This window comes from Rhinoderma darwinii, chromosome 7 (assembly GCF_050947455.1).
Source record: "Rhinoderma darwinii isolate aRhiDar2 chromosome 7, aRhiDar2.hap1, whole genome shotgun sequence".
Lineage (NCBI taxonomy): Eukaryota > Metazoa > Chordata > Amphibia > Anura > Rhinodermatidae > Rhinoderma > Rhinoderma darwinii.
Genome location: NC_134693.1, coordinates 14,446,375 through 14,473,739, shown reverse-complemented (window position 1 = coordinate 14,473,739; position 27,365 = coordinate 14,446,375). Strand labels below are relative to the sequence as shown.

Below are 27,365 nucleotides of genomic sequence, written 5' to 3'. Positions count from 1 at the left end.
CTGATCGAGTGGATTGCGCATGCCTAAAACGTCACTAGAATGCGTCCGCCCCCTGAAGTATTCTATTTGAAACAACTGCGCAGGCGTGCACACTCGGCTTACGTCACGATTTCTTCTCCCCGCCCACTGATGTAGCTGAGTTCTCGGTGCTGACAGACTTCGCGATAGCGGTGCTGTAAGATGGCCGCGGTCGGGTTGTTGCTGTGTTGAGGAGGAGGGATGCGCTCTGTTCGCTGTTGGATATCCCGGGTGTGAGCCGCATGTTCGGGGTTTCTGTTCCTTTCCACACGGGGCTGCCCGTTTTCTTTCCCCTTGTTTCCCCCCGTCCTATCTGTTCCAATGACCGGGGAAAAGATCCGCTCCCTCCGCCGGGACCACAAGCCGTGTAAGGATGAGGAGCTACTGGAGCCCGATGAGGAGGCTACGGCCGGGGGTACCTTCAACCGCAAGAACAGGAACAGCAAAGGCTTCAGCAACCACCGAGTGATCCGCGCCCCCTCCAACCCGGCCATTACTAACAGCGATGGGGAGTCCAAGCCCGGCACCTACTACCCCGTACACGAGTGCGTCTTCAAGGGGGACATCCGCCGCCTGTCGTCCCTCATCAGGACCCACAGCATCAGCCAGAAAGACAACCACGGTCAGTGACGGGGGGAGGGGCTACGGACATGCCTCAGCTGATACAGAACCTCATAGAGCCGAGCAGGGTCAGAGCTGTCCATCAATGTCGGCCGCAGAAATGTCAAGCAGGGTCCGGGCTGTCAACCACGGCCGGGTCAGGGCTGTCAACCACGGCCGGGTCAGGGCTGTCAACCACGGCCGGGTCAGGGCTGTCAACCACGGCCGGGTCAGGGCTGTCAACCACGGCCGGGTCAGGGCTGTCAACCACGGCCGGGTCAGGGCTGTCAACCACGGCCGGGTCAGGGCTGTCAACCACGGCCGGGTCAGGGCTGTCAACCACGGCCGGGTCAGGGCTGTCAACCACGGCCGGGTCAGGGCTGTCAACCACGGCCGGGTCAGGGCTGTCAACCACGGCCGGGTCAGGGCTGTCAACCACGGCCGGGTCAGGGCTGTCAACCACGGCCGGGTCAGGGCTGTCAACCACGGCATGGTCGGGGCTATTAATGTCAGCCGCAGAGATGTAAATCACGGCAGGGTCGGAGATGTCCATAATGTCCACTGCAAAAGTGCCAATCAAGGAAGGGTCAGGGCGGTCAATCAATGTCAGGCAATCTAGGCAGTTTTGAGAGCGGTCAGTCAAGGCAAGGGTCAATCTAGGCCTGTCAGTTGCACAGAAGTCTATCAATCGGAGGCAGGGTCAGGGCTCTCCTTCAATAATGTCAATCACGTCAGGGCTACCAATGTCAGCCGCAGAGATATCAATCACGGGAGGGTTGGGAGATGTCAGGCACGGCAGGGTCAGTGCTGTCAATCTAGTTAGTGTTGAGATCTGTCAATCAAGGCAGGGTCAGGGCTGTCTGTCAATAGAGGCCTGTCAGTTGCACAGAATTCTGCCAATCGCACCAGGCGTAGAGTTGTTGGTCACTTATGTTAGATGCCAGTAGTGGCTGCCGGTCAGGACATTTGATCTGTGGGATGTACGTCTGCAGCCGCTGCTTATCAGATATCCCCTCGTATACCACTGATCATATAGTGGATGATTGGAGTTATAGTAGAACAGGGCATATGACCCCCCCCCCCTCCTGTATGTAATAAATGTGTTGTCCGTCACTGCAGCCACCGATTCTTCCCTGCCCCCGCACTGCACCTCCGGCATCATAGTCAGTGATGGGTAAATGCACCTGTCACAGAAGTAGAGGATGATGGGGGTTGTCTTCCCTATGTACAGGTCTCTAGTACACAACCCCCACCATCTAAATCAATCATTCTTGGTATCTATACCCAGGGGGCGGCTCTGGGACTGCTTAATACCGGAGCACACCTTTATCTTCAGGTAGCGGCAGATTACTACAGGACACGTCACTCCGTGTTTTAGGGGCGATGGTACCACTAGAATTGAATTTCTCTGGTTATAAGGGGTGGACAATATACGGAAGGGTCCCTTGAAAATAAGATGATAGCCGGTTGATTCCGAGCGATCAGATGTAACCTGGCAGTAAGTGTTTAATTCCTCTACAGCAATTGACATCAATAGACTGTCTGTAATGCTTGGGTCTTTCATAATCAGACGCTCTTGGTAGCCAGGATAAGAAAAACATGGCTGCTTTCTTCAATAAAAACAGCGCCACACCTGTCCACAGGTTTTATGTGGTATTGCAGCTCAGCGTCATTTACTTTAGGGAGTGAAGCTGCTATAAAAGCGCGACCAATGGACCAGTACAGTCCGTTATCATTTGGGGGGTAAAAACTTATTTTGATGGATCCGTTGTTCCCCAGTGCGGCGAGTTTTGTCCTAAAAGTGGCAGAATCTTAACTTTGCAGCAGCTGCTTTTTTTGGTTTTGTGGTCATTAATAGCGCTGGACATGAAGTATTTTGCACGGTTGTGAGCTGAGCCCACTGGCAATGGAGAGCATAATAGAAATCTGATGGAAAAAAGCGCAGATAGTGCTCTGTACCTCCATGCTTTTTACTGCAGCTCTGCTTTTTTTTTAGATTGGCTGCTGCATAGAATAAGCTGGAAGTTGCTGCAGAGATATCACTGTGCTGGAAATCAGCCGATAGATTATAAACTATATAAAGCTCCAGTGCCTTACAGAAGACCATCGGGTAATTTCTTTATATAGGGAGATCGGAGAGGGGAGTGACGCATGACTGCAGGATCCGACTACACAGGATTTGTTTGTTGTCTGTAACCATGGAGACACATAGGTCTGCCTAGGAGATTTTACAAAGCTGCTTCACTTTTGATTTTGATTATGACCTGCTCAGGCTAATAGACATCACAAATGGTATTCCCAGTCTTGGCAAAGTGCCATCAAGACATGTGCGGGTTCCACCTTGGCGCGGGCATGCGTTACATGGTCACTTCGCAGAGTGTTCGTACTGCTGTGGATTTTCGCAGATTTTTTACATTGACTTCGATAGGAAAGAAAAAAATCTAATCCCCCGCGAGCGATCTAGTGTTAGGGTCACGTGCTGCGGGTTTTGAATGACTAAAATTTTAGTTTTTAGTTTTTTTTCGTTTTTTGTAAGTGAAAACTGCAGGAAAATCCGTAAGATTCTGTGTGGCTCTTTTTTTGCCGATTTCCTGTGGAAAAAATTTTCGGCAATCCGCCACGTGCGGACTACAGGCCCTTTTATATGGGCCAATGATCAGGCAAACGCTCGTTCATCGGATGATCGTGTCCTTTTTGCAGCAGGAAATATTATGGTTGTCGTCAGCGCGTCCCCCTGTATAAACCTGCGCTGCCGACATGATGGAAATGTATGGGGACGAGCGCTCGTCAACATACGTAACCGTCATTATTCCCTGTGAAAGGAGCAAACGAGCGACGATCAAAGAGCTGCCTCGTTGATCGGCGCTCGTTGTTATGGCAAAAATTGGTTGGTCTAAAAGGACCTTTGTTCACATCTGCATTATTTTATTTATTTCTGTTCCCCTGACGGAACAGTAAAAAATAGTCCATTTCAGATCACATGACACAAACTGCGCTTGGCTTTCCGCTGTTTTAGCGGAAAAAATATTGCAGCATGCTGGGCTATTTTTTGGCATTTTTGACAATATCTGCGATGGAGCCTACAACCGTGTGAACAGAGCCTTAGCTTTAGGGTATGTTCACACGGCTTATTTTTGGCCGTTTTTTCTGGCCGTAAAGGGCTGAAAAGTCGGAAGCAGAACGCCTCAAAACATCTGCCCATTGATTGCAATGGGAAAACGGCATTCTGTTCCGACGGGCCGTTTTTTTATGTGGCCGTTTTGAAAAATGGCCGCGAAAAAGAAGTGCAGGTCACTTCTTGGGACGTTTTTGGAGCCGTTTTTCATTAACTCTATAGAAAACCGCTCCAAAAAAACAGCCGTTAAAAACGCAGCAAAAAACGTGAGTGGCTTAAAAAAAAAGCCTGAAAATCAGGAGGTGTCTTCCCTTGAAAACCGCTCCGTATTTTCAGACTTTTTGGTTACGCGTGTGAACATGGCCTTACTCTACTATTTGTGCCTCTAAAAGTTCAGGATATTTTTGTCTATCTCCAAATTCTTCAGCTTGTTCTGCAGATGTCGCCGCGGCGTGGGCAGGTGCAGGTTTTCTTGGCAGCAGCTATAACTCTCACACAACTTGCACACGACCGAGTTTGGGCCGTGAAAAACGGTCCGTGTGTCGGACGCGTTTCCTGGCCTGACCGCGGTCCAGGTGAACGGGACTCCTGGCGTCGTAGGCACTTTCATGATGCTTGGAGTCCCTGACGCCCCACGGAACTGTTCGGAACGGAATAAAATGATACGGTACGGAACAGCCGTTCTGTGGTGAGGCAGAAAACGTCTGATGCCGGGAGTCCCGTTCACCTGCACTGCGGTTGGGCCGGGAAATCCAGTTGACACTCGGACCGTTTTTCGCGGCCCGATCTCGGTCTTGTGCAAGAGGTGTCAGTCTATATTTACGTGGTAATGGCAGGAAAGTATCTGGAGTATCGCATTGATGAACCTGTCAGCCTCTCGCCGGCCGTAAATGGCTGATAACAGGGAACAATAGGTGACTTCACCTCCATTTGCTGCAATGTTGAATGCTGCAGATTTTTGAAAGAAACCCCCTGCTGGTCAATTTCTAAGTGTACGTTTTCCGCAGTGTGGATGAGATATTTTTTCAAATGCTGCTGCCGCGTGCCGATGCGGATTTTCTGTTTGCAGTTATAGACGCAAAATCTACAGCAAGTCCGCTACGTGTCAACATAACCTTGCAGTTAGGTGATTGGTTTTCATAATATGCTTCCTAAATCCCTGTTCACACTGTGACACATTACAGTACTGCTCCAGTAAGGGAGGGTTCAGATTCAGTGGAAAAAAATATGCAGTAGGTTTGTTGCGGATTTCATCCTTAGGCTATGTTCACACACAAACTCAAAAACGTCTGAAAATATAAAGCTGTTTTCAAGGGAAAACCGCTCCTGACTTTCAGACGTTTTCTAAGCCACTCGCGTATTTCGTGGCGTTTTTTACGGCCGTTTTCGGAGCTATTTTTCTATAGAGTCTATGAAAAACTGCTCCAAAAAAACGGCTCAACAAGTGACCTGCACTTCTTTTTCGCAGCCGTTTTTTACGTGGCCATTTTTCAAAACAGCCGCGTTAAAAAAAAACGGCCCGTCGAAACAGGACTCAGTTTTTCCCATTGAAATCAATGGGCAGATGTTTGGAGGCGTTCTGCTTCCGATTTTTTTATTTTTTTTCCTGCCGTTTTTGGGCGTTTACGGCCCGAAAAACGTCCGAAAATAGGCCGTGTGATCATACGCTTCACATCAAAAAGAGTAAAATCTGTTGCAAATCCACAACATATTTGTCACACGCAGCCGCCCCGTTAATACCTTGTGTTTTAATGAACCGCAGCAACTCCGCCACAAAGTGCAGACCACATAAAGTTAGAGCCGGGGCGCCGAGTGCTGAGGAGCAAGTGCAGAAAAGTCACCAACGCTCTGCTGACTCCATAACTGCAGAGTACAGACCTGCTCTGGTATTAACATCCACACAAAAACTGTGCCCGGGAGCTTCATGTCATGGGGACCGGGCAGCTGCATGCCAGCCTTACATTGCCAAACATCGGATGGACTGGTGTAAAGCCGCCGCCACTGGACTCTGGAGCTGTTCTATTACAAAGGGGGAACAACTCCATGTTATTACCTATGGATTTATAATGGGCTGTCATAAAAGCTTCTGTAGTGTAATGTGGAGGTGTCCCAATACTATTGTCCATATAGTGGATCTGTACGTTCCTCATTCACTCCTATGTAGACCATTTCACAGCTCTTCGCACCGCTGCCGACCATTGGCTGAGTAAGGAGCTTTCTCATTGGCTCTCCTGCTCAGGCGCCTCGTGTCCTCGTCTCCATACTAAAAGACGTATTTAAGGATGGCTTATGCAATTAAAAACTGAAGGCGCTTTTACGTGGGCCAATGATCGGGCAAACGCTCGTTCATCGGGTGATTGGATCGTTTTATGCAGCGTTAAATATCATTGCCGGCAGCGCATCTTTATGTGTAAACAAGGAGACGCGCTGCCGGCATGTTGGAAATGCACGGAAACCGGCGATCGATCGTAGTAATGATCGCTTATCCCCGGACATAACCAGTTACGAGTTTTTTGACGCGGAAACTGCTCCACAAAACTTGCCGAAAATGCCTCCCATTGATTTAAATGGGAGGCGGGGGCGGTTTTCTCTCGCGAGCGGTAAAACGAAGAAGGGACATGCCCTATCTTCGCGCGATTACGCCTCTGACCTCCCATTGACATCAATGGGAGGCAGAGAAAGCGTATTTCGCAGCATTTTATGCCCGCGGCGCTCAATGGGCGAAAAACGCAGCGAAAATCGGCGTACAGGGAGAGCAAAATCTGCCTCAGACTTCCAGACGGAATTTTGAGGCAGATTTTCCGCCTGCAAAAAACTCCGTGTGAACCCGGCCTTACTCTGCTGGAAAATACTGAGCCCGACCTCTGTGCGCAGGGGATTTGGAGCTCTGTACCAGAAAAAATGTACTTAGACTGCTATAAAGAAATACGAAGTCCTTAATCAGGACAGAATTTTGGACCATAAACGTCACGGGGTTAATAAATGTTGGGCATTGGCTGTACAGCTGCTGCCTCTGCGGAGGGGACCGCCGCGGCTGCATCCAGTATTGCTGCGCTCCTTCCTATCACATATTTCATGCACCGGTTATTTCCGGATGCCGCGGTTATTCACGCCATGCGGTCTTTTTATATTCTCTCGTATCTGTCAAAACTCTCTGTTCGTTCAGACCTTTTCTCTCCGGGCGCCGCGCTCTGACTCCCGTACAATCCTTACAGATCATTTTATCCGCCGCCCACATAGGAGAATACTCTGATGTTATTATATTTACTAATTAAGTCTTCTGCTTCCAGGGATTGCGTTACCCTCGAGAGAAACCGCCGTTACCGTCTGCAAGAGTTAATAGCTTCAAGTATTCCATAGGGAATCTTCTAAATTAAAACGTAATGAATTTGCTGCCGTCCCTCCCGGCCCGTAGCGTTACACGATCAGCGCAGGGGGCGTTGGCCAATATTCAGTGATTTCCTAATGATCCTCCTGGACCTCAGTGGTGTCCTCCGCAGGCCTGAAGCCAATCTGTTGCAAACTACAACTCCCAGCATGCCCTAGTAGCCACATGTTGGAGACCACTGACTGATTTACAACCACCAAACCCTGGGGGAACCCTCTTCTTCCTGTATGGGTGTATAACTCTTCTCTATATCGCCAACCCACCTGTAAATGTTTAATCTCTTGCTGCCGTCTTCTGGGGAGCGCTGCCATAGAGCCAAGGCAATGCTGACCGTTGTATGTAAGGCTGTGTATACGCGGCTGTACGATGTCAGGGCAGCTGCCAGGCACCAAACGTGTTTGGGTGACTTCTATCTCTAGTGTAAGGCGGGGGGCGCTGTGTCTATGGTTAATGTTCCCGTTCACTTGACTGGGACAGTCGCAGTTTTTTCTGCAATAAATCTGCCATTTGTGACCAACCCTTAAAGGGAACCTGTCACCAGCATTTCACCTATTGAACTCTCCTCACTCCTCGCTGGCCGCTGCTGTCAAAAGTTTATTGGCGTTCTCCCTGCTCCTAAACTCCTCCTCCGACCATAGATAACGGTCTGCAAACATTTTGCGCCTTTTATGGTAATAATCCACTAGTCTCGTTCGTTCCTCTTATGCCCACCCACCGCCAAAATCTCGCGCGTGAGCCTGTCATGTATGGTTCGACACCATTTCCTAATTCGTCCGGGCCTCAAATCTAGTTACTGCGCATGCGCCGCTATGGTGTCCCGTTGTGCGCACGCCCCAGAACAGGACATTGATGAGCGGGACTTTGTGTGTGCTGGGGGAGGTGAGGAGCTGTCAATCAAAAGTAAAGAGGCGGGGTTAACTCGGAAAGGCTTGAATGAAGATATGACACTTATGCTGATTAGCATAAAATGACTGTCCGCTGAACCTGCTGATTTCAGCAGGATCGGCCAACCTTCTAATGTGTATGGGGGTGTCCCTACTCCCGCAACGGCAGATGCAGGGGAAAGAAGGATCAGACCGGCTGCATTGCATCGTGCCCGATCCTTTGTTTTTTGTGCAGGAGATAAGTGGCTGCCAGAGGAGAAAAGCCACCGCCTCTCTATACTAAAAAGGGGGGGGGGGGTCAGGAGCAATAGCTGTTGGCCAAAATGCGTTTGGCCAACTACCGTCTAAAAGGGGTTTTCCACCTTCTGACACATGATGACCTATCCACCGGATAGATCATCAGTACATGATCTGTGGGGGTCAGACACCCACTCCCCGCACTGATCAGCTGGTCCGGTGCCTCTGTGCACCGGACGAACATTACGGAAGCGGTTGGCTCCGGCGACGGGATAGCGGCTGAGCTGCAGGACTGTTCAAGTGAATAGGAGCGGACCTGCATTTCTGCAGCGCGGCCGCTATGCAATGTACGGAGCCATCTGCTTCCGCCTCCGTACGTAGCATTATGTGCCATAACATCTGGTGCTCGCAGGCCACCGACGCGGCTTAACGGTGATATAACACCCACACCGATGATGTACTGATGATCTATCCGGTGGATAGGTCATCAGTTGTCAGAAAGTGGAAAACCCCTTTAAGTGTATGGCCACCATTTACTTCTCTAAGCTGCAGACTTCTGGTTTTAGAGCATTTTTAAGGAGTACCCCTCCCCCAACCTCATCAGCTGCGCGTATGTCTTGTTCCGATCACGCAGACGATGTTTGGCGTGTTATTTTACTTTTCTGCACCTGAAATATTTATATAAAGTGCTGTTTAAAGTTTGATCAGAGTAAGGCGCGTGTTTGCTGCCCTAGATCTGTCAGCCTCAATATGCCGCTCGTCCTCATAGGCTTTCATGCTTCCTTCAATAAGATTTTCTCTTTTCCTTTTTAAATGGTGACCCATTAATTGGGATTTGTGCTCCGTGATGCTGACATGTCGGCTTGTATTACAGGGGACTCGCTCGCGTTTTATTCCCATATGTTGCGCCGGAAGTGACGAGAACCGGAGCACAATAGGTTCGTTCCTCTGCTGCAGTAATCTCTAACCTGTGGCTCTCCATCTGCGGGTTAAACTACGACTCCCAGCATGCTGGTTGTTGTATTTTACAGGTTGGAAATTAATTCATCGGGTGTTTCTATTCACGACAGCAAGCAGAGATCTTGAAATGGGTGAGGAACTGAAACACAAAGTATTAGAAAGTTGCAGATTTTTTCTAAAATATATATATATCTATACACAAGGTTTGATCTGTAGTCTTCGGTTCCACGGCGACTTTCGATCACCGTACAATAGGGAAGCGTTGAGGTTGCACGGTGTAGCCGTAACCAAAATTAGCTGCAGAGCCCTAACCTAATTGAGAACTCCGGAAACCCCCTTTAAAAAAAAAACCTTCTCAGTGTCCAGTTCTTAATTCGTCCTCGAGTGGTTAAACTTTGGTGAACAACCAATATGGCCGCCATTAGAGCTCCCACTGGGGTTGTCGCCCAACTAAATGAAGTCTCCATAGCTGGTATTAAATGTCTAAAGCTCAGCCCAGCTACAAGAGGGAGAAGTCATGAGCAGGACTGGCTGATACAGGAGGAAAATAGCACACGTGATAAAACAAAGGCGTCAGCAAGTCGGAGCTTGAGCAGTGGGTTTGTGTTTAGTCTTTGGGTTGTTCTGCATTCAGATGCCCAATGTGGTATCAATATTGGGGCATGACGTCGATCTCCTAAGCCTTGTACCTGGTATTACCGGGGGGCATCTCACTCATTTCTTCTCTTGTTTTTCTAGGTAATACCCCGCTACACCTGGCAGTGATGTTGGGTCATAAAGGTACGTGCAAGTATCACTAGAGCCTTCCTCTAAATGCTATAAATCCTTGTGCATTGCGTGTCTTCTCTAGTTCAGTGGCTTCATCCCGTGACTCCGGCTGGTGCAAAACTACAAGTTCCAGCATGCCCTCGGAGTCTGATTTGCAACATCTGGAGAGCCACAGGTTGGAGACTATTCTGGGGTAAAGAAGCTTTATATGGCACGGAGCATCCCAAACCTCACTAGCGAGTCCGTGCCACCCCCAATGTCCGCCCCAGTGCCCTCCGTATCAGCCGTGGTGCCCTTAAACCAGCCACAGCCTCTCCTTTACGTTCCAATACTCCCCGCGCCAATCTGCAAAGATCAATGTCTTCCTGGAGGAGCGATCTGGAGCCGGAGAGTCTCGTACTGGGAAATTGGGTCTGTCCTGTTGACTCCAGGACATTTGGGAGGTGCGACACCTCATAAAAAAAAAAACTGGGGGATGAGGAGCAAATAGAACTTCCTGTGACTTCTACAAATAGTGGTCACCCAGACAGGAAGTCAAGGGGTTGCTGGGACACAGAGTATATTAATTGGGGGGCGGAAGAACAGAAAATTAGTCCAGGTATATTAAAGGGTAACTAAACTTTTTAAAAAAACGTTGACATGTCATAGTCACATGGCAGAAGTTTTGATCGGTGGGGGACCGAGCAGCGAGACCTCCACCGATCGCTAAAACGAAGCAGCAGAAGCTCTCAGGTGAGCGATGTGCTGCTTTTATTTCTGATCGGCGTTCCTGGGAAAGCAGAGGGAGCGGTCTACGGACTCCTAGACTTTCTGTTGAGCCCGTACACGGCTCCGAGGAACGCCGGTCACAAACTAAGTGGCACAGCGCTCACCCAGGTGCTTCTGCCGCTTCGTTTTAGAGATCGGTGGGGGTCTCACTTCTCTGACCCCCACCGATCAAAATGTAGAAATTGTTGAAGAAAAAGGATTCAATTCTCCGGCGCTGTCCAGGGTTATTGAATTGGGGAAATCAATCCAAGGTTGGAGGTGTCGCATAAGATGTATTCTTTATCCGTATAAAACCTACAAGTTACGAGATCGGACCGATCTCTTCATCAGGCGAGAAACACCTGTAGTTATACTGCTAAAGTGAAAGTAAACATCATTGGGGTCAGAGGTTAAGAGGATTAAAAGAATTCGTTAATCCCGCTGGGTGTTTGTGTTTTTCTTGCCTGATGGGATCGGTCTGATCTCGTAACGCGAAGCTTTTATACTGAGAAAATATATCTTATGTTTCTTGCACACGACCATTGTGCGACTCGGGCCGTTTTTGACGGCATCCGATAGTCTTCACGGACCCATTCACTTTAGCGGGTGAATCGGGTCCGAGTCTCCGATCCGAGGAAAGATAGAACGTGTCCGATCTTTCCTCAGATCACTGACGGGACTCGGTCGTGTGCATGAGGCGTTATTCTACACCTCCGACCTTGGTTTCATTTCCCTAATTCAATAATGGACAGCGCTGGAGAATTTAATCCTTAGGGTATGTTCACACGGCAAACCTAAAACGGCTGTAAAATACGGAGCTGTTTGCAAAGGAAAACCGCCTCTGATTTTCAGCTGTTTTTTAAGCATCGAGCGTTTTTTACGGCCGTTTTTGGAGCTGTTTTTCTATTGACCCAATATAAAACAGCTCAAGAAGTGACATGCACTTCTTTTTTTTTTTACTAAGGGGGGGCTTTTTTACGCGCCGTTTTTACAAACCGGGTGTAAAAAAAAAATACCCTGGGGAACGAAACACTGCTTTTCCCATTTGAATTCAATGGGCAGATGTTTGGAAGCGTTCAGCCCCCGTATATTCGGCCGTGTGAACAGACCCTTTTTCTTCAACAATTTCTACATTATGAGAGTCCTGACGGCCCCCCGCACGGATTTACCAGCCGCAGTCTTTTCACACCTTACACAGCACAATACCAGCAGGTAGGCAGAACCGCTTACCCCTGACCCTTTGGAACCACAAACAAGAGATGATGCGCGATGTGCGCCCGGCGTTCTTTGTTTTGGCTCCTTTTCTTGTAGATAACTAGCAAAATGTACGACATGTCAAGAGTTTTTTTAATAGTTTAGTTGCACTTTAGAGGTATGAATGAGGCTTTGAGCTTTCTATAAACCAGGACGTGGCACCGGGGTCTCGTGTTTCCGCAGTATATGTGGGTGCCGTATAGATGATGTGTAATAAATGTGATCAGATGAGGCAGGAATAGTGGAATATATTAATATAAGGTTTAAACCAGATCAGAGCGGAGGAGATTTATGAAAACTTGTTCACAGTATAAGTGGAGATGGTTTCTATAGGCGATTATCAGGTCGCTGCTTTCTTTTCCCAAAAAGGCCTCTAAAAAATAAAAGATGGAATCTGATTGGTTGCTGTGGGAAACTACTCCAGTTTTCATAAATCTTCCCAAGAGACTGACCCCCATTCTCCGACCTAGAGGCAAGTAGTGTGTGGCCGGGGGATCTGCTGGGCGATCCTTCCCCCTGCACAGATCACTGCAGACAGGGCACTAGTTCCTCTTCGGTGAGCGCAGACTTTACCCCTCGCTTTATAGACGGTGGCGTTTTACTGCACAAAATCTGAATGGATGACATGTTAACTTCTGTGACGGCCTCACGTCCGTGACATTGTGATCATAGAAATTCCTGAGCGGATGACGAGCCACAGAATAGCCGAGAGTGGCCACACACACTAGATCATAGACGGCGGGACCGGCCTTCCATCCCTCCTGCACAAACTCCAGCTGTGTGTGCGCTCCGTGATTACAGCACGCACGGGCCGTAGAGCGTCATCCACCAGCCGTCCGCAATCAGGGACCGCGTACACACAAGATGTGCATTCATTTCAATCAGACTGGACCGCAAATGCCGACCGTGTAATGACTTGGCCTATAGGAAGACATGTTTGGGGGAGTCGGGAGGAATAAACGTAGTCACTGCAATGCAGAATTTGGTTGATGCTTTTTCAACTCTGCAATAATCCGCAGCATCTAACATGCGACTCCTGCACCGTAGAGCGGCACCGCGCCCTTCGCCACTCTATAGAAACCTAATCGCCCAAAGATCCTGTCCAGAACCCATTTCATGAGAGCGTGGTAGAGAGCTGTGGCCATTCCTTTTTGAGCCTGGTATTTCCAGTGCTGGCAGCCAGGGGGCGCACTACCCTGCCCATGGAGATGTAATTACTCCAGCTTTCACAGATGATGCCACGTTTGCCGTTATTCAGTCTCAGACAAGGTTATTGGGGTTTTAGTGTCGTTTTAATTTTTATTTTTAAATATTTTTTCATATAGGTCCAAAGATGTTCTGCATCATTTCATAAAAAATCTTTATAATGGCTGAAACGTGGCGTTAATGGGGTATTCCCCGATCATATTGCTAGGACATGCATCACTTCGCCATCGGTGGGGGTCTGGCTACCGGGGCACCTACCGATCTTAAGAGAAAAGTAGTCCGTCTCTATCTTCTCCGTTTTTCTGTTTGTTTTGCAGAATGTGCTCATCTTCTATTGGCGCACAATTCTCCTGTAAAAGTGAAGAACGCGCAGGGTTGGAGCCCGCTGGCGGAGGCAATCAGCTATGGAGACAGACAGATGAGTAAGCAGCTTCCCCCATGTGTGATCCTTGCAGGGCGTCCGTCGCCTCCTCGTTGCTTGACAATAAGGACGAGAGACAAGTGGACGACTCAGATCTTGGCTGATGTTTATGGCCTTGTAAATGCTGAGCGTGAAATACTGACAACGTGTCAAGCATCTTTCTGCTGCCCCAGGCACATCAGGACAACATAGCGGTTTCTTATAAAACAGCACCACACCTGTCCACAGGTTGTGTGCGGTATTGCCGCTTGGCCCTATTCACTTCAATGGAGATGAGCTGCAATACCCGACTCGGCCCATGAACAGGTGTGGTGCTGTTTTTGGAAGATTCAAAGGCATTTTAGATATGTAACATTACCTGCAAATACTGATTGGCGGCAGATGGTAGAAGAGCATGGCATATATGGCAGCCCACTCCCTCCCCCCTGGGCAACTCGGCAGCATCTATTGGGTTAAATATTACAACTTTCACATGTGCTGAGATCTAGTGGCCAGACTCTTTACAGCCTACAGTGAAAATCAATGTTACAACTTCTTTATCACCAGTAGGTAGAGGATTATTGAATGTCAGGTCTATTGTACTGCTTCAGGGAAGACCCAAAAGGAAGAGTGTGGAGGCCAGACACAGAGCAGAGTGATGTCATTGTGGGGGGGGTTATCTGGGGAAAACTGGTGATGTCACGAAGGGGAGGATAATCTGGGGAGGACTGGTGATGTCACGAAGGGGAGGATAATCTGGGGAGGACTGGTGATGTCACGAAGGGGAGGATAATCTGGGGAGGACTGGGGATGTCACGAAGGGGAGGATAATCTGGGGAGGACTGGTGATGTCACGAGGGGGAGGATAATCTGGGGAGGACTGGGGATGTCACGAAGGGAAGGATATGTGTATCTGGTGATATCACAGTTGGGGTGGGTTTTTCTGTGGATGACTGATGTCACTGAGGGGGACTTATATGGTGGGCTGGTGATGTCACCAAAGAAGAGGATAATCTTGGGAGGACTTGTTATGTCACTATTAGGCTACATGCACACGTCGCGTATTTTGCGGTGGAAAATACGCAGCAAAACTGCAGGAAACCGCAGGAAAAAAAACCCATTTTTTTTAATGCATTTTTCAGAGCGGTTTTATGTTTTGCTGCGTAAATAGCTGCAGTATTTCTTAGAACTACAAGGATAGAATTTGCAAGCGGAATTGCGAGATAAATTGACATGCTGCGGTTTCGAACATACGCACCGAGGGTCAATTTACGTCCCGAAAAATACCGCAGCGTGGACATGAGATTACCTGGAATCCCATAGACTTTGCTTGTACTGTATTACGCTGCCCTTTTTTCCAAAAGCGAATACGCTTGGCAAAACCGCACGTAATATGCAACGTGTGCATACGGCCTTAGGGGAGGGGTTATCTGGGAGGGCTGGCGATGTTGCCGCTCACCTCCTGTTTCCGGCTTTGACTGTAAATCCTTCCCCATCTGCTGGGAATAGAGTGCGGTGTTAAAGAAAAAAAAAAGATCTAAGCACAAATACCAGTTGGTTCTAGATCTACTCACATACTTTTGGGGATGGTGTTCCTTTAAATAAAATGAAAAAAAAAAAAAAAATTTGGTGTTAATAAACCAGCTCAAAGCTGTAATCAAACTTAACTCCCCATGACTAACGTTACACGCCTGCATTAACCTATAAAATCCTGGCTGACGTGCAGTCTCCGCATGTGTTAATATTTCAGTCACGGCGTTATTGAGAAAGCTGAAGCAGCAATCCAGGGAAAGTGTGGAGGAAAAGAGACCTCGTCTGCTGAATGCCCTTAAAGAGGTAACGTGCACATTATGGACCAATCACAATGCGCTGTCATCTTATTCTGTCTCTCTTTATGGCGTGTGAGTAGTTTGTAGTATAAGCTCTGCCCTGTGTATTTACAGCTCGGAGACTTCTACCTGGAACTTCACTGGGATTTTCAAAGTTGGGGTAAGTAGTTCCTGGGAGCAGCCCCTCCACTTTGAGCCCTTGGGCCTCATGCAAAAATGCGGATGTATTGCGGACCCGTCTATGGGCCCATGCACGCGACTGTGGTTTACATGGATTGTGTGGGGGGCCACAATTGCGGACCCTAAAAACTCAGGACAAGTCATTTTGCTGTCCACTCCCATTGAAATACATGCACATCTTCTGTGTGCACGGCCTGTGATTGCGGACAGACCGCGGATGACACTCCACGGCCGGCCGTCCGTGCCTTAATGGCGGACCGTGCGCGTCTCTTGCTCTGGAGGACCCAGCGTGTCCAATCATTACACAGACCGCCTATTGATTTCAGTAGGCACTGTGTAATGCTTCATTCCCCCTGTGGTGGCGCTAAGGAGAAATTAAATACTTGCTACTGTGAACCCCCTTTGATTAAAGCTGATCGCTGCAGACTCCAACACCCTGTGATCAGCTTGAGGGAAGTCTTCTAACAAAAAGGGAATATCCAAATCGGAGAACCCCTTTAATGATCCCAATGATTTTCCACGGATTGTCACAGGCCTCTTGTAGTGGATGTCCCTTTAACGACCAGCATACCTACAATGAAAATCATCAGTACATTGATCGGGCTGATCGCTGGTTTGCGGTTACTGGCACCTGGATGGGTGTTACCATCTTTTTGTCCTTACAGGAGGTACAACGTATATATCTGTATTTCTGATTGGACTATGATGTGATTACATGGCGTGTGTTTCCCTCCCATCCAGTGCCTTTACTGTCCCGTATTCTGCCTTCTGATGCGTGCAAGATCTATAAACAAGGTATTAACATCAGGTGTGTGTCCAACTCTTCTACCTGGATTTCGGGAGGTATTTGCAGCACTTCTTATAGTTTTCCTCTCCGTTTAGGACTTTGTAACATTTTCGATGGTAACATCTAGTTATTTCTGAATTTTCTGTGCATTGGCCTATTCACTGTGGAGCCCATTACTGTACCTGATGAAGGCGGCCATAGAGGGGGTTCTGGTTTATAGGTGGATGCTTTAGATTTCCTTGGAACCAGTGTCTTTGTCTATTTGGTCACTTTATTAAAGGGGCATATGGACTTCATAGAAAGGGTCACTAGCTTGAGATCCTACTCTGAGCCAGAAGGGGGAGCTGCTAAGTAAGTGCGGCACCTGCTCTAGGGGGCCCGTCCAAAGTTCTTGACGTAGTTCAGATGGAGTGTAAAGTTCTCGCAGTTTCTGTAGTAAGTAAGACTTTCTCCTTTTCCAGGCTTGACACTACTCTCATAGACTTCACAGACATGAAGTGCCAACGAGGAGACCTCAGCTTTATCTTTAATGGAGACGCTATACCCTCCGAGTCATTCGTAGTCTTAGACAATGAGCAGAAGGTCTACCAGAGAATACATCACGAGGTGAGTGACCGCTCTGATAACACGCTGGGGTGCAGCCATGTGCCCTTACCTGACTTTTTAGGTTCCATGTCCCCCTACTCCCCACCAAGTCCTAGTTTTTGACATCTTATGTCTGGGCTGTCATGTTTTTCATTGAACTCCCTTTAGACTTTTGCAAAGAGCTCTCTGCTTTAGTTAAATGGGATTCCACTTTAAAAATTAAAATCTACTAATGTTTAATTTGAATGGCCTTGAATTTATGTGGTTTTTCTACCGTGTCAAAAATGCGGCGTTTTATTATAAAAATGGGATTACCATGATAGCGGCAAAAACCACTTGATGCAAAGCTGGGTGATGGCTCTTAGGCGTGTGCCTACACCTTCTGACACTGTCAGCACTGATTGGATAGTGTCAGACGGTGTAGGGAACACACCCTATTGACAAGGGAATGGTAACCCCCAGTTTTCAATATTTTCATAAATCTCCAGTAGGAATAATAGAGGAATAGTGCAATGCAGTGCTATAAGAAAAGATGGTCCCAAATTATTCATAGGGAATAGAAGTATTTACTAAAACATGTCAGGACAGCTCCTCTATACTACACCACACAGGAGAGCTGACAGATCCTCTATACTACACCACACAGGAGAGCTGACAGATCCTCTATACTACACTACACAGGAGTGCTGACAGCTCCTCTATACTACACTACACAGGAGTGCTGACAGCTCCTCTATACTACACCACACAGGAGAACTGACAGCTCCTCTATACTACACCACACAGGAGAACTGACAGATCCTATATACTACACCACACAGGAGAGCTGACAGCTCCTCTATACTACACCACACAGGAGAACTGACAGATCCTCTATACTACACTACACAGGAGAACTGACAGCTCCTCTATACTACACCACACAGGAGAACTGACAGCTCCTCTATACTACACCACACAGGAGAACTGACAGCTCCTCTATACTACACCACACAGGAGAGCTGACAGCTCCTCTATACTACACCACACAGGAGAGCTGACAGCTCCTCTATACTACACCACACAGGAGAGCTGACAGATCCTCTATACTACATCACACAGGAGAGCTGCCAGCTCCTCTATACTACACTACACAGGAGAGCTGACCGCTCCTCTATACTACACTACACAGGAGAGCTGACCGCTCCTCTATACTACACCACACAGGAGAGCTGACAGATCCTCTATACTACACTACACAGGAGAGCTGACAGTTCCTCTATACTACACTACACAGGAGAGCTGACCGCTCCTCTATACTACACTACACAGGAGTGCTGACAGCTCCTCCTATACTACACCACACAGGAGAGCTGACAGATCCTCTATACTACACCACACAGGAGAGCTGACAGATCCTCTATACTACACCACACAGGAAAGCTGACAGCTCCTCTATACTACACTACACAGGAGAACTGACAGCTCCTCTATACTACACCACACAGGAGAGCTGACAGATCCTCTATACTACACCACACAGGAGAGCCGACAGCTCCTCTATACTACACTACACCACACAGGAGAGCCGACAGCTCCTCTATACTACACCACACAGGAGAGCCGACAGCTCCTCTATACCACACCACACAGGAGAGCCGACAGCTCCTCTATACTACACCACACAGGAGAGCTGACAGCTCCTCTATACTACACCACACAGGAGAGCTGACAGCTCCTCTATACTACACCACACAGGAGAGCTGACAGCTCCTCTATACTACACCACACAGGAGAGCTGACAGCTCCTCTATACTACACCACACAGGAGAGCTGACAGCTCCTCTATACTACACCACACAGGAGAGCTGACAGCTCCTCTATACTGCACCACACAGGAGAGCTGACAGCTCCTCTATACTACACCACACAGGAGAGCTGACAGCTCCTCTATACTACACCACACAGGAGAGCTGACAGCTCCTCTATACTACACCACACAGGAGCGCTGACAGATCCTCTTTAACGGGATCATATCTTGAAAGACGCGGTTGCTGCATTTTCCTCTGTGTATTTGTATTGTTCTGTATATGGTGAATAGTGTAAGGCCTGGATGCTGGATCCTGTATAAATCAGATTGTGTTCTTGGCTGTATTCCACACAGGTGGCTCAGTTTATTGGCCTTCGCTCTCCTATCTTCCCTAGGTTTACAATGTGTGTTCCTCTATTGTTGGTGGTAATTGCTCTAAAGTTCATTATGTTCAATTGTTTCCAGGAATCTGAAATGGAGACGGAAGAGGAAGTGGATATTTTAATGAGTAGCGACATATATTCTGCAACCTTGTCAACAAAATCAATCACATTTTCACGGGCCCAAACTGGCTGGCTTTTCAGGGAAGATAAAACGGTATGTGGGCGCTCCTCTGTGACCAAACCTGAGTGACATATAAAGGGTTGAGTTGTCTTTTATAAGTATTGCTGTGTCATCCGTCTCCAGCAGAAAGTCTCTACAGAATATTAATAGAATCACGTGATGCATGTGACTCGCTGCCAAGATGTCCACCATGTGCTGCTTTAACCCCTTAATGACCAGCCTATTTTGGACCTTAATGACCAAGCTATTTTTTACGTATTTCCATCGTCGCATTCCAAGAGCTATACACTTTTTATTTTTGCGTCGACATAGCCGTATAAGGTCTTTTTTTTTGCGGGACAAGTATTTTTTAATAGCACCATTTTTAGGTACATATTATTTATAGATTAACTTTTATTAACTTTTTTTTGGGGGGGGGGAATAGAAAAAAAATCTGAAATTTTGCCACTCTTTTTTGCGTCCTAAATCTACGCCGTTTACCGTGTGGTATAAATAACACAATAACTTTATTCAGCGGGTTGTTACGATTGCAACGTTACCAAATTTGTATCGTTTTTGTATGTTTTACTACTTTTACACCGTAAAAACACTTTTTTCTTTCTAAATTTGTTTTTGTGCCTCCATGTTTGAAAAGCCGTAACGTTTTTATTTTTTCGCCGATGCAGTTGTATGAGGGCTTTTTTTTTGCGGGACGACTTGTAGTTTTTATTGGTACCATTTTGGAGTAGATGCGACAGCTCCCTGCTCTGTTTACTTTATCCTGATGCCGCGACATAAAAAGTCTATGGCATCGGAATAAGGCCCGTTAGTGACTGACGTAGAAACACAATGGGCCGGTCACTAACGGGTTAAAGGGGTTATTTGATTTAGAATACATTACCAAAAACCCTTGTAGTTAATAGAGGAAGCTGCTTCATTCTGGAAGCTCCTCTATAAGCCTGAGTGAGGTTCGCTATTAGGGAGCATCTCTCTGGAGGACCCAAAACATCCGTGCATTACACAGACAGACTATTGATTTAAATGAGCAGTGTGTAATACTTCATTTCCCCTGCGGTGGTGCTGCAGGGAAATTAAACCTTGGCTACGGGGTTCTCCCACTGATTGCCTGGGATCGATACCAGGATCTTAAAAGCTGGATTTCTCTTTATCTGAAATTACAAATTCCTGTGTGATAAGCCGCCCCAGATGTGTGGCAGCTGCTTATCTCCCCTTTTCTAATGTGAGTTGACCAAACCTACATGCTGGTTATGTAACCTCTGGGATCTACTGGGTGCAATTAGGCCTACCAAATGTCACCACCTGATTGTGGAGGCTGGCAAAGGTCAGATGTCTGTTTCCCACCCCCAGGACTTCTCTTAAGAAGGGTAAATGAGGACAAGAAATGGTGACATGGGAGCCTCTTGACCTACATGTTGGTGTAGAACAGGATTAGAAACAAGATGGCATCGGCTTACATGAGCTGGAGCTTGGCCTATTTTCCCTGTTCTTAGTCTGCATTATTTCCTCCATGTGAATTCCTATCCTTAAACCCTCTGTTCTACTGTTGGCTGCTACTCTGCCTACATGTTGCTTTGCGCCGGTGCACTAGACCTACTGAAAACACAGCAAGTCTTTGGGCTTTACACACTACGATTCTGCACTTGGGCTCTAATGATTTTGATGATTGTCTAGAATTGTATCCAGAATGTCAGACGGCAATAATTCACCTGCAATGCAAATCGATGGAAATTTTCCACAGATGTGCGTGTATATTGGGCTCTGTCCACACGTCTGTCTGTTTCTTCAATCAGGCTTCAGTTGCTTTTTGATGGTCAGAATAGCATAGCATACTGCAGTACTGTATCCAGCATAAAAACTGATACCTGACTGATCCTAAATAAGTCAATGGAGAAAAAAATGGATCAGTCCTATCCGCCACGGCTCCGGTAAAAAGAGAAATCGTGACGCAAGTGTGAACAGAGCCTAATACTTGTATAAATGGCGCATTCCGTCCATGGGTTATACAAAGATGAACGGCTCTACATGGGGTCCGCACATCCATCCTCCAGCAAAAACAGATGTTACAGGTCTTTTCTGTCTTTCGGGGAAGTTCCTCAGAGGCGGAAAAAAAAATGGTTGTGAAAGAATGAGCAGGAGGGTATTACGCTGTATGGGTGGAGGAGCACAGTGCGCCTGACCCTGTGGGGGTGGGGGCAAGCGCTTTGCATCTAGCTCTGTATATGGGGGGGAGCGAATTTCAACTGGCACTGTATATGGGGCGGGGGAGTGAATTTCAACTGGCACTGTATATGGGGGAGGAGTGAATTGCAACTGGCACTGTTTATGGGGGGAGTGAATTGCAACTGGCACTGTATATGGGGGGGAGTGAATTGCAACTGGCACTGTATAGGGGAGGAGTGAATTGCAACTGGCACTGTATATGGGGGGGGAGTGAATTGCAACTGGCACTGTATACGGGAGGCATACATTGTGGCTTGCACATCTCCGCTCCATACTGATGAAGACGCTTCATTACACTTGGTTGATAACACAGATATACATATCCAATTAGACTCCCTTTACCCCCAATAAAAAAATTGTAATTGTCTTATTCTCTCTCCAGGAACGCGTGGGAAACTTTTTAGCAGACTTCTACTTAGTGAATGGGTTAATATTGGAATCTCGAAAAAGAAGAGAACATCTCAGTGAAGAGGACATCCTGCGAAATAAAGCCATCATGGAGAGCCTGAGTAAAGGGGGGAACTTGATGGAACAAAATTTTGAGGTTCGACACCAAACTGCTCCCCGGCAACCAATTCCCCCGATCCCGAACATGTAGATTCCTATGTATCTGGTGAATTATGTCAGTTCCATATCAGGGGACTAGGATAACATAAGGAAAGATGTTTGTTTATAGCCGTGTTTGTACAGATGTAGCAGAGACAAGTCAGTCATGGTGCGAGTCACAATACTACACCACGGTATCTGTTAAATATGATGTCATCACAGTGCACCTCTGACCTATGTTCTCATTGCAGCCTGTGAGGAGACAGTCACTGACCCAGCCTTCTCCCAACACCATTACGTGGGAAGAGTACATGTCCGCCGAAAACGGCAAGTAAGTATTTAACAGATTGTTTGTAATGTATATACCCGGGGGCGAGCACAATCATGCCACAGCTATAATATATCACATGTAAGCCACACCCCCTATTCTGGCCACACCTCCAAACCCCAGCTATAATCTCAAAGTAATCCTGCGTCCTCAGGCTCCCATAAATTGTTCCAGAAAGCAGTGCTTACAGCAGACCACCCCACACTAGGTCCACACAATGTGGGGGTGGGGGATTCTCTCGACATCCTACATATGCTCACCCCGTACAGGTGGAGTATGTCTGACTTTCTCCATTGATTTCCATGCGAGTTACGGAAACAGCCGAGCATAGAACAGAATGTGCACGGCCACCTTCATTCTCCGCCTGGGTGCTGTGCCCGCCTCACGGGATGGGGCACTGGGGATAGGTGGCATCCCCCGCCTGTCAGACCGTTATTGGATATCCTGTAGATATGACCTAAATCTCTGATAGGAATACCCCTTTAAGATTCCATTCCTGGGTTTGGTTTAAAAACTTCAGCAGTAAAGTGTGAAATTTCCGTCGTGTTGCGGTATTACAAGGCCATTGATGTAACCTCTTAAAGCATTTGCTCCAGGATCATTTCCTTTACTTCTTGGTCCTAGAGCTCCACATGTTGGACGGGAACTCTTCTGCAAAGAGAACAAGAAAACCTTCAAAGCAACAATTGCCGTGAGCCAGGATTTCCCTCTAGGAATCGAATCGTAAGTTTCCGCCTGCAGGGTTGTGTTTCTAGATCTATGGAGAAGCGCGAGGCTGGAGCTGCGCACTCTGCTACATCTATCATTCCTAACCAGTGAGATTTGTGTGCAACCGAGTGAGCGGAGCTGTGTTGCAACTCTGACACTACACATGGGAAGGAGGACGGGCGGTGCGTTTTGTTTGTAGCCTCTTATTCTAGGTGTTGGTGAGGTCCCGGCTGTTCTGTATTATATCATGACGGCGTGAAACCGGCTTAAAAATGGAGGAGCTGCCAATGACTATGAAATAGAAGTTGGACTCCTATTGGTTTATTATGTTTTACATGTCGGCCGTATCTTATCCAGGGTCATGTGATCACATGTTGTCTTTGTCTTCCAGATTGCTGAATGTCCTGGAGGTAATTGCACCGTTCAAGCACTTTAATAAACTTCGAGAATTTGTACAGATGAAGCTTCCCCCAGGATTTCCTGTAAAACTAGGTATGTGTTCATATCAGTGTCACATGGCAGGACCAGTCGCCTAGAGCCCTGACTGCCGGCGCCTGGTGATTCATGTTACGGTGTGAGTGGCGGCACCCGGTGATTCATGTTACGGTGTGAGTGGCGGCGCCCATATTACGGTGTGAGTGGCGGCGCCCGGTGATTCATGTTACGGTGTGAGTGGCGGCGCCCGGTGATTCATGTTACGGTGTGAGTGGCGGCGCCCGGTGATTCATGTTACGGTGTGAGTGGCGGCGCCTGGTGATTCATGTTACTGTGTGAGTGGCGGCGCCTGGTGATTCATGTTACGGTGTGAGTGGCGGCGCCTGGTGATTCATGTTACGGTGTGAGTGGCGGCGCCTGGTGATTCATGTTACGGTGTGAGTGGCGGCGCCTGGTGATTCATGTTACGGTGTGAGTGGCGGCGCCCGGTGATTCATGTTACGGTGTGAGTGGCGGCGCCCGGTGATTCATGTTACGGTGTGAGTGGCGGCACCTGGTGATTCATGTTACGGTGTGAGTGGCGGCGCCTGGTGATTCATGTTACCGTGTGAGTGGCGGCGCCTGGTGATTCATGTTACGGTGTGAGTGGCGGCGCCTGGTGATTCATGTTACGGTGTGAGTGGCGGCGCCCGGTGATTCATGTTACGGTGTGAGTGGCGGCGCCCGGTGATTCATATTACGGTGTGAGTGGCGGCGCCCGGTGATTCATGTTACGGTGTGAGTGGCGGCGCCCGGTGATTCATGTTACGGTGTGAGTGGCGGCGCCCGGTGATTCATGTTACGGTGTGAGTGGCGGCGCCTGGTGATTCATGTTACGGTGTGAGTGGCGGCGCCTGGTGATTCATGTTACCGTGTGAGTGGCGGCGCCTGGTGATTCATGTTACGGTGTGAGTGGCGGCGCCTGGTGATTCATGTTACGGTGTGAGTGGCGGCGCCTGGTGATTCATGTTACGGTGTGAAAAAAACGCAATTTAGCCATTGTTCTATGCATTTTAAATTTATGCCATTCACCATGCGGTGTAAATATCCTGCTACGTTTTATTCTATAGGTCGGTACGGTTATGATGATACCAAATGTATTGGTTTTATGTTTTACTACTTTTGCAGAATAAGAACGCTTTAACTACTGGCTGCCCGTGGGTGCTCCCCCTCCTTCTGTAAACTACTCAGATGCCGCAGTCTCTAATGACCACAGCATCTGAAGGGTTAAACAGTCCCGATTGAAAGAAACTTCAATTGCTACCGTTGGAGCAGGAGCCCGACTGTTGTCAGACGACCGAGCACCCGGTCCAGCCTGCGGGGGATTAATGGCATATCTCGGGGGGGGGGGGGTGTTTGACTGCTGTGACCCCTGGCGATCACTAGAATGAAGAAGCAGTTTCTTGGTGGACACATGAAAGGCCATTGAGTATATTCGGCCGACCAGAGCCGACAAGCTGCAACTTCATTCTAGTGATTGGTGGGGGTCACAGCGGTTGGACGTTGTCACGGCTAGTATGTGCCACTAATGTCCAGGCCGAGACCATCCCTTTAATTTTTGCCGCCTTGTGTCCACAGACATCCCCGTATTCCCAACAATAACCGCCACTGTAACGTTTCAAGAATTCCGCTATGGAGAGTTTGAGGATTGCATCTTCACGATACCGGACGACTACAAAGAGGATCCAAGTCGCTTTCCCGACTTATAATTCCGGGGCGTTCTCTGTAGCGGGTGACCGTGACCGTACAAGTGGCCGCAAGGAACACAGCATTGGCCAGGGATCTTTTAAAGGCAAAGCATAAATGGTTCTCCGGTGCAGCGGATCCCAATGGTCCACTAGGATCACTACAGGCCGCACGCTCGGATAAGATGGCGGCATTATGGGCCCTCCGGGTCCTCACTTTTCTGTCTTATGTTTTCGCATCCTCCATTCCTCGCTGCAGTCATGCGTCATTCAGCAGTGTTAACAAAATTTTGGCATTTTTACACTTTGAACTTTTGAAATCCTATTTTGTTTTTCACCCCCCCCCCCCCTCGTAAATTATACACTATGTAATATTATGTATAGATTCCTGTTTGGAGATATATATATATATATATATATATATAGCGGAGGGATATCCTTCTGTGGTTTCATGAAACAAATGTCGATCCAATAAATTGTTACAGCCCCATCCCCCGCAACGTGCAGACAATCATACTGCACTTTTTTTCACTGAATATCGTAATGGACGCCATTTTTAAAAACATTTTTTTTTTAGTAAATGTTCATGGTTTCAATGTTTTATATTTTTTTCTTTTGTACAGGTCTTGTTTTTATTAACAGCTGTTCTTTCGTTTCTTTTTACGTATGTTTTTTTTCTTTGCGCTATTTTTACGCAAACTGGATATCCTAAGGCCGGGTTCACACTGAGTTTTTTGCAGGCGGGAAATCTGCCTCAAAATTCTGTTTGGAATTTTGAGGCAGATTTTGCTCTGCCTGCACGCTGATTTTTGCTGCCTTTTTTTGCCTGCGGCCATTGAGCGTTGCGGGCAAAAAACACTTTGAAATACGCTTTCTCTGCCTCCCATTGATGTCAATGAGAGGTCAGCGGCGTAAATGCCCGAAGATAGGGCACGTCGCTTCTTTTTCCCGCGAGACGGTTTTTCCGCTCGTGGGGGAAAAAAAACCGCCTCCGCCTCCCATTTTCGGCCGTCTTATGGCACATTTTCCATTTTACTCAGTGTGAACTCCCCCTAAGAAGCATTCCCCTCACCTGTAAGAATAAAAAAAAAAAAAAAAAAAAAGTCATCCTCTTAGAAATGGCTGAACAGGATTTATCTGTTCCTGGGAAAGCCAGGTGACAACCAATATGGCGACTAACACAGGGCATCCAGCTTATCTAGGACCCTGAATGGCAAATCTGTGATATCACTTGTCGCTATGTTGACAGTAATAAGGCTCAGTAGCTGTATTGGTAATTACCCAGCATTCCCAGCCAGTTCATATTGTATAAGGACACTAGAGGGCGACCTATCGGATTATATTTACTGGGGTGTTTGTTTTGCTTCTAGATCTGTATAGAGATTTTTTTATATATTTTTTTCTGATTCTCTTAATATACTGGAATACTTTCATGTTGGTCGTTCATCAGTGATTGGACGGGTTTTTGTTTTTATACAGTGCAATGACTCCACACCCGCAGAAAAGGGCAGGGAGCGCGTTACCAGCCTGTGATCGCAGCTTTAAGGCTCCGCGTAAAGGGAGAAATGGGCAGCCCTGTCGTTTTTGTACAAGAACACACATCCTCTTGCATTTTTAATACTGCAACATCCTATATCTCAGCAAGCTGAGGTTTTGTATATAGCAAGATTCTATGGAAAGGGCGCTTTTAAATATGGGTGGGGGTGGGGGGGGTATAAATGGACTGCGTTTTATCATGAGGCATTTACCAAGCGGACATGACGCTGGAGAGAACAAGCAAGTTCTGCAACCTAGTGCGCCGAGGTAGATTTGCCACGCAATGCATCCTGGGTAATATGAAGCAGATCTTCAGGCTAACGTTCAGGTCTTCCAAATTGCTGCTTTATACTGAAAGGGAACTACGCATCGTCTCCCCTCCCCCGTCATTGGATAACTCACCGCGTTGTCTATGGATTTTTACTGGAAGCGGTCGGACTTCACTCGTTTTACTCTATTTTTTTTTCTGTTTTTTGTAACTCATTAATTAATCATCCATTTCTTGCTGGATCCACACAAAGTACTGGTTTAATTAAACAAAGAAAAATCAGTCTGTT

The 27,365-nt window shown here is 47.6% G+C and overlaps 1 protein-coding gene across 1 annotated transcript; it reads left to right on the top strand.

Annotated features, from left to right (window-relative positions):
* Nucleotides 1-71: 71 nt before the first annotated feature.
* On the top strand, nucleotides 72-27,365 carry ANKRD13C (ankyrin repeat domain 13C). Its single transcript, XM_075832835.1, has 13 exons — nucleotides 72-640; nucleotides 9,941-9,982; nucleotides 13,495-13,599; nucleotides 15,328-15,413; nucleotides 15,521-15,566; nucleotides 16,328-16,394; nucleotides 16,835-16,979; nucleotides 19,213-19,344; nucleotides 21,914-22,075; nucleotides 22,329-22,408; nucleotides 23,030-23,128; nucleotides 23,505-23,605; nucleotides 25,166-27,365. Exons 1-13 carry the CDS (start codon nucleotides 340-342, stop codon nucleotides 25,294-25,296), a joined length of 1,497 nt encoding a protein of 498 aa, XP_075688950.1. The 5' UTR covers nucleotides 72-339; the 3' UTR covers nucleotides 25,297-27,365.